Source organism: Rhinolophus ferrumequinum, chromosome 5, assembly GCF_004115265.2.
Source record: "Rhinolophus ferrumequinum isolate MPI-CBG mRhiFer1 chromosome 5, mRhiFer1_v1.p, whole genome shotgun sequence".
Taxonomy (NCBI): Eukaryota; Metazoa; Chordata; class Mammalia; order Chiroptera; family Rhinolophidae; genus Rhinolophus; species Rhinolophus ferrumequinum.
This window is the reverse complement of record NC_046288.1, coordinates 7494896-7509486: the sequence shown is the minus strand read 5'-3', so window position 1 is coordinate 7509486 and position 14591 is coordinate 7494896. Positions and strand designations below refer to the sequence as shown.

At 37.9% G+C, this 14591-nt stretch overlaps 1 protein-coding gene across 3 annotated transcripts in view; it reads left to right on the top strand.

Annotated features, from left to right (window-relative positions):
- Positions 1-12976, top strand: part of DCUN1D4 (defective in cullin neddylation 1 domain containing 4) — a 66899-nt gene extending 53923 nt beyond the window's left edge. For 2 of the 3 annotated variants that reach the window (XM_033106287.1, XM_033106288.1), the window contains exons 9-11: positions 7244-7348; positions 9463-9565; positions 9675-12976. In XM_033106287.1, the coding sequence (XP_032962178.1) occupies positions 7244-7348; positions 9463-9565; positions 9675-9730 (264 nt within the window). In that variant the 3' untranslated portion in view covers positions 9731-12976. The remainder of the gene's footprint in view (positions 1-7243; positions 7349-9462; positions 9566-9674) is intronic. The other variant, XM_033106289.1, reaches the window with a different exon arrangement.
- The last annotated feature ends 1615 nt before the right edge of the window (positions 12977-14591 follow it).

The window sequence follows — 14591 nt, the reverse complement described above, 5'->3', positions numbered from 1 at the left end:
AGGACCCACCTCCCAATACCATCGCCTTGGGGGTTAGGGTTTCAGCATAGGAATTTTGGGGGGACACAAACATCCAGATCATGGCATGTGTGTTATCATTTTGGTAAAAATGCCTTTACCAAATGCCTTTTGGTAAAAATTACCCAAATATATATCATTTCTGTGTTCTCTGTTTCTTTTGTACAGATCCAGATTTCTATCTGGTTATCATTTGCCTTCTGCCTAAAAAAATAACATTTCTCATAGTAGAGATCTTCTAGTGATGAATTCTTTAAGTTTTATTTTGCCTTCAGTTTTGAATGGTACTTCTCTGCATAAAAGATTGTAGGTTGATTGAATATTCTTTCAGTACTTTAATGTTCTCTCTCCATTGTCTTCTGTCTTTGGTAGCTTCTGATGACAAGCCTGGTGGTGTTCATTATTCCTTTGAATGTAATGTCTTGTTTTATTTTCTGACCACTTTTATTCTCTTCATTGCTTTTCAGCGAGTTGATTACAGTGTGCCTTGGCAAAATTTTATTTGTTTATTCTGGTTAGGGCTTATTGAGTTTTTTGGATCTGTGGGCATATAGTTTGTATTAAATTTGAGAAATTTTTCAGTGGTTATTTCTTCAGATTTTTTTCTGTTCTTCCTCTGCTCTCCTTCTGGGACTATAGTTATACCTACACCTATGTTTGATGCTTGATATTGTCCCACAAGCCGCTGATGCCAAGTTCAGTTTTTTTCAGGTTTATTTCCTTATCTGTTTCCTTTTGGGTAGTTTTGATTACTATGTCTTCTAATATTAATCTTTTCTCCCACAGTGTCCTACTCAGTATATTTTTCATTTCAGATACTGTGATTTCTCATCTCTGGAAGTTCCGTTTGGGTCCTTTTTTCTATCTTCCATTTCTCTTTTCATCATAATATTTTCCTCCACCTTCTGGAACATCCAGAATATGTTTATAACAGGTATAGTAACAACTTTGTCCTCAGGTTCCATCATCTCTGCCATTTCTGGGTCTCTTTCTATTGGTTAATTTCTGTCTTGGCCATGAATCGTATTTTATAGCTTTGCATTCCGGCTAGTTTTGTTTTTTTGTTTTTTGTTTTTTTTAATTGGATGCTGGGTATTGTGAATTTTATGTTGTTAGTTGCTAGGGTAGTTTTTTGTATTCCTTTAAATAGTGTTAGCTTTTAAAGTTTTTCTGGTGTATAATTAAGTTACTTGGAATCAGTTTGATCCTTTGAAAGGGCTGGTGCCAAGCAACCTTCAGTCTAAGGATGACTGAGCCCCACTTGTAAAACAAATACCCTTTGAGGAGTCTACCACCCGAGGCCCTATGCATTATGAGATCTTTCCACTCTGGCTCTTGGGAATACAAACTATTCCCAGGCGCTGAGAATTTCTGTTTACTGTTTCCGCAGTGGTTCTTTCCCCAGGCTCAGGTGGTTTCCTCTCTCATATGCAAAGTTAAATCTTTGGCCAAAGATTGGGGAGATACTGTAGGTTTCCAGATCTCTTTCTTTGCTTATTCCCACCCTTCAGTTCCCACCCCACAGCTCCATCCCCGCAGCTCCCATCTCACTAGTATGTTTACCCACGGATTATGGTCACCTCTGCCTCCTCGAACTCTGTCTTTTCCACCTCAACAAGGCTATGGGGCTCCAGTTGGGTTCTCCCATCCTGTGTGTCCTGGAACCACCTCCACACAGTTAGGTGGTTTCACTGTAGGGCTTACTTTGTTTCCTTTTTGTCAGGGGTCGCGGTCCTGTGCTGCCTGTTGTCCAATATGTGAAAGTCATCATTTCACATCCTTTTGTCTGGTTTTCTGGTTTTTTTGAAGTAAAAAGGGAAATCTGGTTTTTGTTAACTCCATCTTGGTTAGAAGCAGAAGTCAAACTGCTTTTTATCCTTCTAATCTTTTTTTTTTCCTACTAGAAAAATGACTTCTAGAGGTAATAATTTATAATTAACACCTTTTAAAATCAAACTTTTAATGGAAATTACATTTTCTGATAGTTTTTATGTCCTAAATATTCTCTATCACAGCTAACAATGACATATGTTAAATATTCTGAATTATGCTTTAAAATACCAAGAAAGAAACCCTATTACAATACCAGAAAATGATAAAACGGCCCTTTTAACATCCTTCCACCCAGATTGTAGTCCTAAGGGTGGGATTATTTTTCTCTCTCATCTTCAGATTTGTAGCCAATTAAAAATATTGTTTGGCTATAAAGTTGTATTATTTTTCTCCTAATTTTACTTTGACTTGAACTTATTTATAGTGTTATGGATATCATAGACTCCTGAATTTTACAGCTGAAAGAAACCATGAGAAATCACTTGGTCCAGTTTTGTCATCATTCAGATGAATAAACAGAGCCAGAGAGGAGGGGATAACACGCCGAGCTCTGCCTGCCCGAGGTGCAGGCGGTTGTCCTCTCCCTAGCGTCACACTTTCCCTGACTCACAGCTGCCACCATCCTGTGGTATCTTGTTAGAGGAAGGCGGTGGGATATAAGTTCAATGGCCAAAATGGCCAGTTCGCTCATACAAGTGAAATTTTATTATGTAAACAAATACTACTGTATGATTCCTTTAAATAAAGCAGCCATTTCTTTTCTTGATTCTTTTTTTCAAAAGGACCTAGAGAGAATAAGATTGGACAAAGAGAATGCGATAAAAAACTATAATATTAATGTTTTGTTAATAGGGGAATAGTCATTAAATTCAATGAAATCTGAGTTTTTCTACATTCTCTGTGGCAGAGGCTTAATGTTCTTAATGTACTCCTGTATACATGTTGACTCATGTTGTACACCTGAAAACTAATATGTCAATTATACTTCAGTTAAAAGTACTCTTTGGTTATTGCAGACACACACAGATTTGCTCAGCTGTTAACTTGTAAAGCTAACTGGACTGTATGGCACTTTACATTGAAATCTCTCTTCCCTTGTCAGTTCTCAGGGAAGCGAGATGGTACATGAAGAAGAGCCCAGGCTTGGAATCAGACTTCCTGGTTCGAGTCCCAATTATTTACCTATTATCTATCACTTAAAGACTGTCATTTTAACTCCCTGTGCCTCAGTTTCCTTATTTATAAATTGGGGATAATAATGCCTATCCTGATCAGGTTGTTGTATTTGATAAGTTTAAGGCACTAGAACAGTTTCTGGCTCAAATTAATTTCTTAATAACAGTTAACCATAGAGTTAGAAATTGTTGAATTTCTCTTCACTGACATTACTCAGATGTCTGCAAACCTCAAATTTCAAATAATGACTTATTTTTCAAGACTAGTGCGTACAGTAATAGAATCTGTACCAAATAAAATGACAAGGAAGGACTGTGTCAGTTGGCAGACTTTTGTTTGTTTGTTTTAAAGGAAAGGTTAAGCTGCAGTAATTGCCTTGCAAATATTGTGATCTGTAAACTAATGCTGGATAAGTTCTAAGAGCATAATTATTTAGATTCATTTTCCCCAGTGGCAGATACTCTTGGGTTTTATGACTTTTTTTCTTAATGTGTATTTTTTTAAAAACCCTCCCATTCAAAGAATTGATTTACTATATTTTTAGTTTTACAAACTGAATTACATTATTTAAGATTTGAGTTAGCGCTCTCTAGTTTTGCCTTTTGTTTGTTTATTTAGGTAGCCATGTCAAGGAGGACTGTATTTTCTCTCTCTTTTTTGTAATTCCCTCATCTCAGATGAGAATTCCATGATATATGTCATAGGTCTTCATTTTTGTCCTTTTGATTTCACATACCAATTTTGGACTTGGTTGTCACCTTTTATGTTTGTGAATCATGGTCACTTATATATTGTTTCTTGAGTCCAACTAGTTCTCGAAAATCTTAGGAATTTTGTTTTCCTGTTGAAGATTTTTTTCTTTATAATTTTAATAATTAAAGATTCCCCTTTTTACATATAAATCTTAAGCTATTAAAATTTTGTGAAAATTGGAACTAGACCATCTGAAACAATTGGGGGGCCTCTGAATAGTGTATCTGGATACCTTGATAGTTGAAGATTCATTTTTATGATGTCACTTATATTTACATATACACACTTACTTATTTGTTTCAGTTATTGTTTCTTAAGTCATTTGTTCCATTTAAGGAAAAAATGTTTAATTTTCACATTTTATAGGAAAACTTATACTAGAACAAAGGCAATTAAAGCAATATTTTTTTCAAATCAGACTTTAATAAAACTTCATTATTCTCTATTCTGCCTTAGCTGTTGTTAGTCTTTATCTTGGGGAGTGCATTTATTCCATATACAAAACATAACTTTTAAGACTATTCACAGTAGGATCCTTTGGTTTTGCAGCTGCACCACTAAGAGACCAAATTTCACCTGTAACTGCTCTTTAATCTGTGCTTAAGGAAGACGAGGCAGAGTCTAGTTGTGTATGGCAGGGGGTTGGTACATCTTTGGTGTACAGAACCTGTTCAAGTTTCTGCTATTTGAAAAAATAAAGTTGTTTTCAAATTTGTTACCTTAGAAAATTAAAATTTATGAAATACATACCGACATATCTTGGGTCAAGACATGGGCAGGGAGAAAAGTTTCACTTCCTCTCCTTTCATCTTGACGGACCTTCTGGGGATGCTGACTGACTCTTAACAGTCTGTCTCAAGGTACTTTCTGCTAGGCTTCTGCCCTGGGGCTGCAGACACCTGCCCCTTGTTCCACGGGTACTTGGGGTACTTGGTGTTCCCTGAGCGGAGGGTCGCAGGGTTGGTGTTGACAGTGTTCTCTCTTAATTTCCTGCGAGGAGCCTCTGGATGTCTTTGCTGTCCTCCTCGAATTAATTAAGGTGATTTTTTTTTTTTTTTAAATGCCTTGCTTCATAGCATCCTGGGAGATTGATTTTACTTTTAATTGGGAACCCCTTGGTAGAAGATGCCATTGGGATCATTGCTGCAGAGAACCCCCTGGGCATGTCTCCATTTTCATGTTCAGTAGATGTTTGCGGTGAGATCTCAGGCCTGTTGTTTCCAGGAACTTTGAGTGTTTCCAATTACGGTCGTTTGCACGTAGCCTCAAATCCACCCCCAGGCAATGTTGGTTGTCTATCAGCGAGAAGCCACTGTTGAGAAGCCACTGTTGGGATCGTTAAGTGCATCCATAATACCTTTCTCTTATTTGCTAGGCAGAAGATGGTGTTAGTGCTTGTGAGCTGCTGGCTGGCACCTGTGCAGCGCAGGAGTGAGTGAGTGCTGTTCAGCTTCCGGTCCTGTGAGTCTGATGCCTTTCCTCCCTGTTGGGCATCACTGCCAAACACATGCATCGAAACCCTTCATGATCATCAGTTTGTCAGATGATTATATTGTTCCAAAGAGTCTGTCCGGGTCTTTTGTATCTTTTTTTTTTCTTTTTTGTCACCTTAGTGTATGTCCATTGTGGTGGGGACATAGGCATTAATGGTATTGGAAGAAGGCACAATATATATGGAGGCAAGACCAGCAATTTTAGGTTTAGTGAGTGATTGCAAACTCCAAGGGAAAGCTTTTCCCTGCCACCAGTGTCGTCAGCCAGTGCTGCCTGAGCTGCTGTTCAGCAATTGAACTTGGGCCCAGTCCAGTGGTCCCACTTGTGTTTTCAACAGTTTATTCGTTTTTCTTGTGGATTGCTTCATAGTGTGGTGCGCTGTTGCTGTCTGCCATGCCTTTGTGACAGGGTAAGAGGAAGGTTTCCATCTGCTTGCACCATGCATCGCAGAAGTAGAAGCCCTTGGAATGCAGCCCACCAGTGAGGCTTGGTTGGCAAAGGTGGACAATGTCTAGGGCACCTTCTGTCTCGTCCTCCTCTCTGTTGGGAATGAGTCCTGCAGCCCTGAGCAGCAAGTGTGCACGGCCAAGGGACAGGCAGAGAGGGCTTTGGAAAGGAGGCCCCCCCCACCTGTGTGCATGGAACTGCGAAACTGGGACACCCAACCGTCACCAGACTTAAGTTGTGTGGCCTGTGACAGAGGGGGTTACGGACGCGGAGCCATCTGACCCGGTCTGTTCGTGAACAGTCGTTAGTTTTTATCACTGGGACCAAAAGACAGACCGATCACATGTCTTCCTGTATCTTCATCTACTGTGTTTGCTGCTGTTGAGTGAGGCCCTTACATTTGCTGTTTTGTTTAAGTCCTTCACTTTTTAAATTCAGTGTCAAGGCCAGAAATTCTCTGTACCGAAGAGCACTCCACTGTTAGAGTCCTGGAGGGAATAATATGTTTTATCAGGAGGTGTGTGTGCTGGATATGTGGCTGCCAGTGGTGGTCACAGCATCATCCGGGAACATTCAGATTCCACCCCAAATGGGATGGTCAGGAACGTTCTCCCATTGTAAAAAGTACTTGTGCCAGTTTCCACTGGCATTGAGATACCACTTGGAGGCGAGCTTTGGATATGTAAGGCTACCCCTTCCGGCCCTAGGTCCTCTGTCCCTTTACGTAGAAACTCCCCACTTGTAGTTCCAGAATGGGAACTTGTAAGAAAATTGAGAATGAGAAATTAGGATCCTTAATTGCAAATATAAGTAGAATGAGCTTAATCTGCCCATATGCGGGTTTATATGATATTTCTTTCCTGGCTTCTTTATGAAATGTCTTTCACTTGGTTACTAGGAGATACCACATCTAACAAATCCAAGGTAAGAAGGACTGTAACAGACAGACTACTTTCCCCCAGAATGGGTGGGTGAATACACCCTCTTACTTGGAATCTCCAGAGCCCAACATTTATTATGAGCTGAATTCATAATTCCAATATTTAGGTATAAGAAAAACATTTACCAATGGTATAAAATTATTAGAAAAATGATTTTTATTAAGGGAACTTGATTCCTAAGCATGGAAATTGAAACCTTTAAATTTCATTTAGTAATGGGCTTTGGAGTGAACAATTATGATTTTGATAATTATCATAAATGTCAAACAGCGAGTGATTGAGTTACAGATTTTTATTTATCCCATGAAAAACTCGTAGATGATGTTGATGTTACATTAGGGCAGTCATTGAATTGAAATGAATCTTCCTCCTAATAATTCATGCAGTACCAGAATGATCCAGCCTTCCATTGTGTTTGACTGCCTCCCCTCCCCCACCGTAGTCTTGATCCAGGGTTTTATGGTATATGATAAATGACAAATGAGCTGTTGACTAATTTCTTGTTGAAGTGAAGTAGAAATTTGGATTATGGGAATTTATTTGGGGCATCGGGCTCATTCTTGTTTTTGTTTGTCAAACAGGAAAAGGACCAGCGCAGCCTAGACATAAACACTGCCAAGTGCATGTTGGGACTGTTATTAGGAAAAATCTGGCCCCTTTTTCCAGTTTTTCACCAATTCTTAGAGGTACCAAATTGTTATTTTATGGAATATATGTTTGCTTGCTTAGAACTACCAAGTGTACTTTGTTTAACCATTTTGTGTACTTTTCTGTTTGCTGTACTTTTCTGCTTTTAGGAATTATGGTGACGTAGTTGCTGTCACTCAGCAGCGACCTGTTTTCTCTGAGCCTATCTGTGTGTGCATTTCATGTTGTGTGGCCTCCCCTGGTGCAAGTGCATCCGTCCTAGCTGCAGCTGTCTCCTGTCTTCTCTCTCTTCCCCATTTTAAAGGCTTTACTTTTGTTTAGATGCCCTGCTCCTTATAACAATAGTAAGACAAGGTTTACCCTCTTTTGTGGCTTTACATTAATTTCCACTTTTATTAAGCAAAGTTTAAAAAACAGCCGTCTGCCTTCTTGTTAAAACAAGTTTGTAATGTAGTCTTCTCTTATCTCCAAGTAAGTTGGGGACCTTGAATCAATCTAAGTAACCAATCTAAGTCTTAGGCAAACTGACAGTTTAAAAATCTCTTCACATTTGTATTAGCAATAATCCAGCACTTTACTCCATCATTATTTGTTTGCTTTAAGTATTATTAATAATAAAAACTTTGAGCTGCTCATTATTGGGAGCTGGTTTTGATGCAGTGTAATATTTAGGCTCTGACAGTACTTGAGATGTAAGTTTGAGTTACTTGGGTTGTCACATTTAGATAGCATCCTTCTTGCCGTCCAGCTCCAAACCCCTTTTAAAAAAATGCCCTTTGCTTGAAAGGATTGAGTGTGTTGGGTCTTTGAGGAAATCCTGGGCCTTTCCCCGACTCCAGCTTCACTCTTGAAATCATCTTTCTTACCACTTACTATAGGTAATTGTCTAGAAAAACTTCCAATTGATAGGATTCTTTGAGGACTGTTATTAAAATTTGCTTGTAGCATTACTAACTGGAACTCTTCAAGAAAGGTATAAAAACTAGTTTTAATATAAGATATATTTGTTTACATGATAGTTCATACCTACAAATGATCTGTTCTGATTTCTCTGACAACCTTAAGAAATGTTAGCGTTATTTGGAAAATGAGTAGAAACAGGTTCTTGTTCTCAGAGAGATTAACAGAATTTGAGCCTGAGTGTGAAAGGTTCTTTAGCTGATTGGACTTTCCACAAGCCAATTGGATTTTCCACAAGTCCAGGAGCTTCTCCAACTGTTGCAATGACTGGATTTTGCTTTCAGTTGCTTAGAAAGTTAAACTTGTAGTCCGTGCTTTGTTCTCTTTCTTACTTGTCTTTTCCTTTTAAAAGGACACAGTAATCCATTCATTTGAGCTTTTCTTGTGTTTGCATCCTCAAAACCGTCGGCTCAACTCTTTGCTTTTTATGTGCTTGTATTGTTTTCCAATGTTTCTGATGTTAGTAATGGTTAGGATTTAGAAATTATTGTATCTGGCTTTTATTGTCAAATCTTTATACAGGAATACTGTATTTTAAAATATACATGTGGCATATTTCTTTTCTAAGAGGAATAGAAAACTACTTCATGGCTATTCTGATTACTTTTATGATCAGATTCAAGTTTTGAATTATTAGAACAGTAATTTTCTTCAACGGCTAGAGCACCTAGCCTGAGACCACGTGTAGCACTTAGTAACTCCTCGTCCGCTGCTGCGTGTACTTTCAGCTGACAACTTGACAGTGAGCTTGCTGGTCACATCAGGGCTTATTCATGGGAGCTACTCTTTATTTAGCACTTACTTTGTGCCAAGCACTGAATGAAGTGCTCCACATAAATTACGTAAATTATCTCTTTTAATCCTTGCAATCTCTCTATGAAGTCGGTATTGTCCCCATTTATTATAAAAGGGCTTTTGCAGTCTAGAAATTTCACTTCTAGGGAAATAAAACTGTGTTCTTTTGATGTGCTTATCATTTTGTGTTGAGCCCCCATAATATTTTTGTAATGAAAATTGTCATCTTAAGTTTTGCTCTTGCTCTCTCTCACCCTTCTCCTAGATGGTGCTTAAGACACCGCAAATGGAAAGAGTTAACCTTCATGAACTGTATATTAAGTTGATTCATACAGCAGTTGAAACCATCCTAGTTTTTAACTGTGTCAGTAATTCATATTACTTTTCCCTCCATCAGCAATCAAAATACAAAGTTATTAACAAAGACCAGTGGTGCAATGTGCTAGAGTTTAGCAGAACAATTAATCTTGACCTCAGCAACTATGATGAAGACGGAGCGTGTAAGTACCGTGCTGGGTGTTCTCTGATCTCCCCCATGGCTGTACATTTGCTCTTCCTTCTCACTGTGAAAAGCCTCAGAGCCGTGCTGTTTTCTCTCTCTCTCTTCAGGGCCAGTTTTGTTGGACGAGTTTGTGGAGTGGTATAAAGACAAACAGATGTCCTAGGACTTTATGCATAGCAGCGAAAGAGTCACTGTTACCACAGTTATGTCAACCATTAGCCATAAATCGCTGTTTGTATCAAAGCGCATGCTGCTTTTCTTGCACTGTCTCCCTTTTGCAGGGACGTTTTTTGGTGTTTGCTATGGAATGGGCCAGCTCTGCCTGCTGTGTAGCATTGTTCTCTTGGAAGGCTGCTTTGCAGTTTGTATTTACACTACAGATTGGTGAACTCACCAACGTCCTCACTGTGATTATGTGTATATTGCTGTTTAAATTTTGTATATGTGTATAAAAAGAAAAAGCTTCACCTAGAGATTATTTCTGCAAAAATGTATTGTAAAAATAATTTTGTGGCATATTTCTAGTCCCTTTTTTCAAATGAACCAATTACACTTATTTGGTCTCAAATGTAGCATTTCAGAAAACAAGACAAAACAACTGTTAGCATAAGTAAATGTTGCCAGAATTCACCTTATTGTTCAAGAGGCCAACTTTTGGAAGGAGGTGGGAGTTATAACTTTCGAGAGGCAAATGCCAAATATAATTTGGTCTACTTAAATATTAGCATTTTTAAATGATGAAACTAGTATTTATTTGAACATATAAACGTGTACCATGTCACAAATCATTTCCACAATGCAAGGTATAGATTTTTCTTTTCTAATGTTAAAAACTGTAATAATTTGAATATAGGTACAAAGGAACAAATTAAAATTTCACTTTTTTTTTTTTTAATGAGATGGGTTTTAAATTCTTGTAGTAAACTTTCTTGAGGTTTTTTTTTTTTCCCCTTCTTTTGCATTCTTCTTGTCAGTGTTTGGTCTGCTGATGCTTTCATTGCCATTCTAAGTAAAATTTGTTTTTCCTCTTCCATGAAAACCTAATGGTTTGCTGGCATTTTATAACTGCAGAGCACTTTTAGTTATGGCTTGAATTTTCAGTTAAGCTTTCATGGTGTCTAATTTTCTAGTTTTTGGAAAAAGAACTCTATTATAAGTGAGAGGTGTTTTGTTTTCCTTTTTGTTTCTTTCATGCTAGGCTTTTCCTGGCAGAATGTCCACTGCAGGCAGTGGACATGAAACCACCAGCATTGAGCTAATAACTATCACACGGCAGGCCCTTTCCTGGAGAGGCCACTCGTCATTACCTGAGTAATTTGTATAGAAAGTTGGTAGCCATTATTTATGTGGACGAGGAAAAAGAGTAAACAGGATGGTATTTTTAGGTTTGTATTTTATGTCTTTTTTCTCCCCTCCCCTTGCCTGACCCTTCTTGCGGAAATGTATAGATAAGATGTTTCCCCCTCAACTATCTGGTGCTATTAAGTGACTAATTGAGTCCCTAAAGTTTTGTGAAACACAAAAGTCTAATGATTTAATCCAAGTAAAAAGCTAATGGTGCATTTGAACAAGTGAATGGCTATAGTTGTGAGCAAGATCCATGATTGACTATATAATGCTTGGAAGAGGTTTGGATCATTTCTCAACCTGGCCGAAAAATCTTCTGGATTAAATGTGAATCTTTAAATGGCATTAAATCAGAAAAGCACACAGACAATGCTACTTTTGACCACTATTTCACAGTTTCTTTGCAAACAGTGTTCAGATTTTCATATTGTTTTTTTCTCTAACTGAACCACCAAAGACAGAAATTTTGTATGTATATACAGTGTGTGTGCATATACAAAATCATGATACGGTAGAATGAAATTATTTCCTTTTTCCACCAAATAGAAAGGTTTGGTTTGCTGCGAAATAAACCAGAAGTTTGAAAAACTCCATAGTGATTAAGCATACTTAATCATTCCTTGTTTAGGGATTGTAGACTCCCTTCGACTTTATAAATTCATACCAGTTTGCACAAATTAATATCTGAAAAGAACAGAAGATGTTAACGGCAAGCACAGCTCTCAAGCCCAGTGTATTGAAAGGGGTTCGGTTCAGACGGTGCTGTTCCAGTGGCGATTGGCCACAGGCGGGTTCAGATCTGTGGAGAACTTGATTCATTTTCAAAAATATCCTGTAAAGTTTTTTTTAAAAGAATCACTGTAAAGTCAACAGTTCTTAAATTTGATCAACTATAAATCACAAATGAATATACAAATATAAATCATAGATGAAATTATTTTAAAAGTTATTATTAGAAACTGGAGAATTTTTTAAACACTAAGCACAGTTAATCCTAAATTAAAGGACTGTCACAGGGGAGATGGTACATTTCATCCACATTAACATTTTGATAATGGGGGAAAAACCCAAGTGAAAAAGGTTTCATGGTGTAGAATACAAAAGTAAGTATTCCAAAGCGATATTTAGAAAACTCCAAATAATCTTAAACTCCCTTGAAAAATAAACCTCTGTGACTGCAGAGTGCTTGCCCTTGGTTTTTTTGATTTTATGAAGTTATTTTTAAGGGGAGGAATAAGGGTTAGAGTAACAAGATACCTTTTCTTAAAAATGTCCCTAAATTACATACAATTGAGGAATCATCAAACACTTACTGGCTAATATTAAATAAATTAGGGTGCCTTCTTCTGGTTTTTCTTTATTACCTAAGTCTACACTCTTTATCTCTTTCTGTTGTGTTTTGAACTCCTCATTGCAATACCCTGTTGTAATGGAATACAACTTTTAGATGTTTACTGCTGCAATAGGTCACAAATTTCATTATTTGATTTGCCGTAAACACCCACTGTAATGTTACATGCAGCTTTTTGGAAGCGAACTCTGAATTAAGTTGTTACAAATCTGACGAGACAGACCTTCACATTTAACAACAGATTTCTGTTGCCTCTCAGTTTCCATTTTCACAGTGCTTTTGAAGTTTATACATAAAGCTTTAAAAGTTCATTTTGTGCCCTTGGTGTTTATTCTTACAACTGCTAAAATACCTCTGTAAGCCTTATCTTTTATTCTTTCATATGTTGTATAATAAATGTATAGAATTCATTGACCAACTAAAATGTTGGGTGTCTGTAAATGAGACCAAAACGTGGGTTGCTTTTTTCATAAAATAATTTTCCTTGGGGGTTACTGTTAATTGAACAGCAGCTAACCTATAACTGTGAATGCTTCCTGTCGTCAGTATTTGCATTACATTCATAAACGTGTGCAAGTCCTGTGACTCCCAGCTTAACTCACATACTGTTATGCCACCTAACTTGAGTACAGCAAATTGGTTTTAGGTTTTAATGTAATGGATGTAAAATGATATCCCATAAATAAAAAGTATTTGTGTTTGGTTTCAGAACTGATTTGTGAATTCTTTCTTCTCTTCTCTGGCATTTAAAGTATTTCATTTTTTATTCTTTTTCTTTTCCCAACTTTTTATATTGAAAAGTTTCAAAGCATAGAAACAATGCAATAACAATATAATGAACACCTGTCCATACATCTACCACCTGGCTTTTCCAGTAGTTAGCATTTCTGCACCAGAGAGCGCGAGACAGAGAGAGGATATGAATTTCTCTCTATATAAATAGAGAGCTATAATTTTTTCTGAACCACCGGAGAGTACATTACATTATGACATCTTACACCTAGTAGACGTTCTTAGAACCACAATACAGTGACCGCACTGAAGGGATTTACCCCTAATGCAATGCTATTACCCACTGTGCCTCTAGAAGAAAATCTCATTTGTACCATAATGGCCCTCCAACTCTTATTTTTAATTCAGGGATAAGCATTTCATTTTGTTGTCATGCTTCTTTAGTTTCTTTTACTCTGTAACAATTCCAGATGCAGTGCAAACACTCTCTGGCCAAATAGTGATTTTAAAAAATATATGTACTACCCATATGTTGTATCTTTCTAAACACTGAGCCAATAATAGAGTGCTTACTATGTTCCAGGAGCCCGGCCGAAATGACCATTTTTACTCCCTCCAGGTCTCCCACCCAGTTAGTCTGTAAGTGGGCCTCAGCCGTCGTGCCCACTCACTGAAGTTGTCTTACACTAAAATGCCAGCTCCCTGACGGCGGGGCCTCTGGCACAGAGCACACGCTCAGAAAATGTATGTGGAAGGAAGCAAGTAACAGTTCGCACGTGGCAAAGAATTGTCAGGACATAAGAAACCTCATATAAAGATTAATCAGGAAGGACTGATACAGACTTTAAGATTTTTGGAAGCTTGAAAGCAAGGGGGGAGGTAGGAAACAAGACTCCTAAAAAACAATCCAGAATCCAGCTGTTCACTGTTTCCATTGGTGATGTTGCTGGTTCTTTCAACTTTTGTGCCCAACGCTGAGGATTAAACTAGGAAAGTATTCTTCCAGACACCTGCAAGGAGAGGGAATAGTTGGCAGGTGGAGATAAAGGGAAAAATTACCCTAAATTGATAGAAAGGAGTGGAAGGTAACCAACCTTAGTATGGGTTCTTAACCTGGGTTACAGCACCCGAGGCTCATTAACCTAGCATAGGAGATAGGAAGGCGAGATGTATTCTCTGGGCAATACTTGTAGTTCATGATAAAATTAACAGGCGTTGAAAGAAAGTTCTCCGGCAATGTAATTAAAACGAGATCGACTGGGGAGAGAATAAATCACTCATGTCTACTCACGAGTAGACAAAAAAACCCCAGGTGAGGTGCACTGCAGACACCTCCTATGTAGGAAGGAAGTTACAGGAAGGTTGCTCTAAACAAAGGACATTTTTAAATACAGTTTTTTGAAATAATGAGACGAAGAGGAAAGTGAACTGAAAAATGAAAAGCATTATGTACAGAAAAAAATGGAGCTCATTGGGTCAACCCTGGAGCTACAGAAGTGAGGGGGATACGTCTGGACAGCTACGTCTGGACAGCAGCTTGCTTGCTTTGTTGGAACCTCTAGGAAGGCAGGACAGGTTTCCCGTGGTGCTGTAA